The following is a 3,781-nucleotide window of genomic DNA, read 5'->3' on the forward strand; positions in this document are numbered from 1 at the left end:
AATGTAACAGAATCATGATAGTAGTCCTGCTCAGTTCAAGAACATTTGGTATATGTGCTTCAAGAGTCAGTAAAACAGATTTTATCTTCCTTTATATAATTATGTGTATTTTAATTATTTCATACACAAAGTCACACATCTAAGGTTTTTTTTGTTTTGTTTTTGTTTTTTGGTACATGATGTGTCTGAGGAATTTTACATTATTAATGTCTAATATCTGTAACTTGTAGGGGTTGTAACAGCAGAGATGTTTCGGCATATGCAAAATTCTGAAATAATTCGAAAAATGACTGAAGAATTTGATGAGGTAAAATGCTCACATACTTTTAAAAACAATGTATTTGTGACTCATATCAGTGATTTAAGTGCATATGTTCATGATAACTTGTTTCAGATTTGGAAATCGTTGATGGAGGATAGCAATGCAAAGAGGGTACAGAAGGCGTTAGTAAGCATAAGCAGTGTAAATGAGTGTTAAATTGGGAACAAGTGGATATTGGGTGGAAAGAATCTCCCCTTTAAAGAGATTGTCATGTGTTGATGGAAACAGTAACAGGGTCAATTCGAAGAGCTCTCTTGTAATGAAGAGTTTGTTTGGATGCAGAATATAAATTTCTAATAAATGTTAAATAGCCATGAAATAAAAATGCCAGAAATGGTTAACAACTATATTTGGATAAATTAAAAATCTTAGCCTATTGCTTTATAAAGGGTTCTCCATATTGGGATTGTTAGATTCAGTTTTGCATTTGATGTCTAATTTGAGAAATAATAAGCTGTCCTTTAAAATGTATTTGAAAACTTTAGCTAACACAAAACGCAGTGACTGGGATGCTTTTGAGCGTGTGCTTTCTGAGTTCTTGTGCATGGACCTTATGCCTTCTGAGTGTTTGCTCTTAGCTTTATTGTAGAGGCCAACAGCAATTGAATTATTTTATTTACTGTAGACAGTAATAGCAGAAGGAGAGTATTTATGTTGTAGGAAGCATCATGAGAGCCATTGTTGTGTTGTGGTTTGAGCGTTGGATTACAACTCTCAATTGTAGGTTGACCAGGTTTCAATTCTCTGCTCAGCCATGAAATCTGCTGGGTGACTTAAGGCGAGTAACACACTCTCAGACCCAGAAAACTCCATGATTAGTCTGCCTTATGGTTGCCATAAATCACGAATGTCTTGAAGGCATACAACAACAACAGCAATGCTCCATATGACTGTTGAAGATTGTTTAAATTTTCAGAGTGTCTTCTGTTTGAGAAGGAAATATCATCTAAATTGAAATATCCTATATGCTTAATCAGTGATGATAATATGTAGTGCTCCAGATGTTACTGGACTGCAACACCCATCTGCATCATTGTGCTAAGGCTCCTAGGTCCTGTAGTCAAAGTATCTTGGGGAAGGGATTCACATGACCCCACTTGGTGTTAAAGTGAGGTGGAAGAAATTCTAATGTTACTAACATGGTGCATGTTCTGTCTTTTAGGATAGTGGAGATTATCCACTTACTATGGCTGGTCCTCAGTGGAAGAAATTTAAGTCAAGTTTTTGCGAATTCATTGGGGTATTGGTCCGGCAGTGTCAGTACAGTATCATATATGATGAATATATGATGGACACTGTCATTTCACTACTTACAGGATTATCAGACTCTCAAGTCAGGGCATTTCGACATACTAGCACACTGGCAGGTAAGGCTTAGCTATTTTTATAATTTTTGTTCATTTTATGTTTAATTAATCCTAAGTACACTTGGTCCTCCGCATTCGCGGCTTTGACACTTGCGGTTTTGATTATTTGTGAGGTGAAGGCTGGTTGTGCACACACTCCTCCTCCACTTCCGCCTCCTCCTCCTCCTCCCTCAGGAAAAAGCTCAGGAAGGAGAATCTGGGAAGGGTGTGCGTGCCGACCCCATCCCTTTCCTGGGTGGATCGCTGCCTTCCCCAGGCACCAATCCGCCTGGGAAGAGGGCTTGGAGGGGATGAATCTATCCCCTCCCCTTTCCCAGGCGGATCAGTGCCTGGAGAAGGCAGGCACCCATCCACCTGGGGAAGGGGTGGGGAGCTAGTTAAAGGGACTGGAGGGCAGGAGAAAAGTGAGTGTGCATGCCTGCTCCTCTTCAGTTGTAAACCGCTTAGACACTGCTTAGATGGTATGAAGTAGTATATAAATGAAGCTTGTTTGTTTTTGTTTTCCCCCCAGCTTCCGGAGGGGAGTTATTTGTGGGTTTTCCACATTTATTGGTCTCTTATGCCCCTAACCCCTGCAAATGTGGGCAGCCGAGTATATAATTTTTTCCAAATCTTACTTATTTTTACAGCTGTGTTCAAAAGTCTTGAAATAACGGGAACTGGGAATGTAGTTGTTGGCAGAGAACTTGTTTCTGTGTCCAAGCTGGGCTGAGTAATGTAGGTCTTTCCTGTTATTCCCTAGGACCATTTTGTGTCTTATAACTTCCCCTCGCCCTCCCATGAAAGTTTACTTTCCTGGAGACCATAGTTTTATTTTAAAATGGGGTACATGCTTCCCTAGTTCCAACCCCACCACACACAAAAAAGAGGAAAGAAAAGAACCAGAAAGCAAATCTCTTATCAGAATTTTGTTATATTTTACCCTACCACGGTCTGCAGTGGGTCCTGGGCATGGGATAGTGGCTCCCATGAGTATAGAAAGTTGCCCACTTCTGGTATAAGTTTGTTTACCTTTTATTAAACAATTCCAACTATAAAGTAAAACTGCCAATGGATTCAATTTAGAGAACCTTTCATGTACCAAGATCATCTTTAGAGGCCCTTTTCTGTATGCAGTTGCTTTTGAAGTAAGGCAGCAGTGCTTTTGTGATATCTCCTTGAATGTTATACTTTCTTCGGGATGTCTTGCACTGCACAGCGTTTTTAAGTATTTGCAAATATCTTCTTAAAATTTGATTTTATCTACATGTGCTGTTACTTTGTCTGCTCCTTTAATAGGTACAGGTATTTCTGAGTTACAGTGCGCCCGCGCCATACACAGGCGAGCCATACGTGGCCTTGAGCATACGCGCTCAAGCCGCGGGCGGAAGGGGTGGCGCGTCCCATTCAATTGAATGGGCGCACGCGCCCGTTGTGCCCCGCGTGCGCCCGCACCGCTGCGCACGAGCCCCATTGTTTCCAATGGGGCTTGAGCATAGGCAGAATTCGCCTTACGTGGCGGGATCCGGAATGGATCCCCCGCGTAAGGCGAGGACGCACTGTAGTTCTGCTTTTGTCCCATTGAAATCAATGAGTTCAATGAGTCTTAAATTAGTCATCTTAAGACGATTTTCAAATGAATTCATCTCAACATAGTTATTCATCGTTTCAATATGTTTATTGATTTAAGTTTTTGAAATACAAGTTGAGCCTCCCTTATCCAGGATTCTGAAACTTAGGGTTCCGTGTACACTACCTTTATATCATGCACAAAATCGTTTAATATGTTGCCTAAAATTACCTTTCGGCTATGTGTATATGACACAGAAATGAATTTTGTGATTAGACTTGAGTCTCATCTCCCACGATATGTCATTATTTATGTATATGCAAATACAGTGGTGCCTCGGGTTACGAAATTAATTCGTTCCGCGGCTAATTTCGTAACCCGAAAAACCTTCGTAAGCCGAATTGCCATAGGCGCTAATGGGGAAAAAAGCCGCGGCTTTGCCGCGGCTCCATTTAAAACAGCGCCGGAGTTTTTTCGTAACCCGAAAAAACTTTCGTAACCCGAAACAATAAATCCCTATGGGATTTTTTCGTATCCCGAAAA

General features: G+C 40.9%; 1 protein-coding gene across 1 annotated transcript; it reads left to right on the forward strand.

The window, feature by feature from the left end:
- The first annotated feature begins 209 nt into the window (after positions 1-209).
- Positions 210-1,703, forward strand: LOC121918093 (cohesin subunit SA-2-like). Its single transcript, XM_042444195.1, has 2 exons — positions 210-307; positions 1,485-1,703. The coding sequence occupies exons 1-2, from the start codon at positions 248-250 to the stop codon at positions 1,698-1,700; spliced, it is 276 nt and encodes a 91-aa protein (XP_042300129.1). The 5' UTR covers positions 210-247; the 3' UTR covers positions 1,701-1,703.
- The last annotated feature ends 2,078 nt before the right edge of the window (positions 1,704-3,781 follow it).

Source organism: Sceloporus undulatus, unplaced genomic scaffold, assembly GCF_019175285.1.
Source record: "Sceloporus undulatus isolate JIND9_A2432 ecotype Alabama unplaced genomic scaffold, SceUnd_v1.1 scaffold_4124, whole genome shotgun sequence".
NCBI classification, from domain to species: domain Eukaryota; kingdom Metazoa; phylum Chordata; class Lepidosauria; order Squamata; family Phrynosomatidae; genus Sceloporus; species Sceloporus undulatus.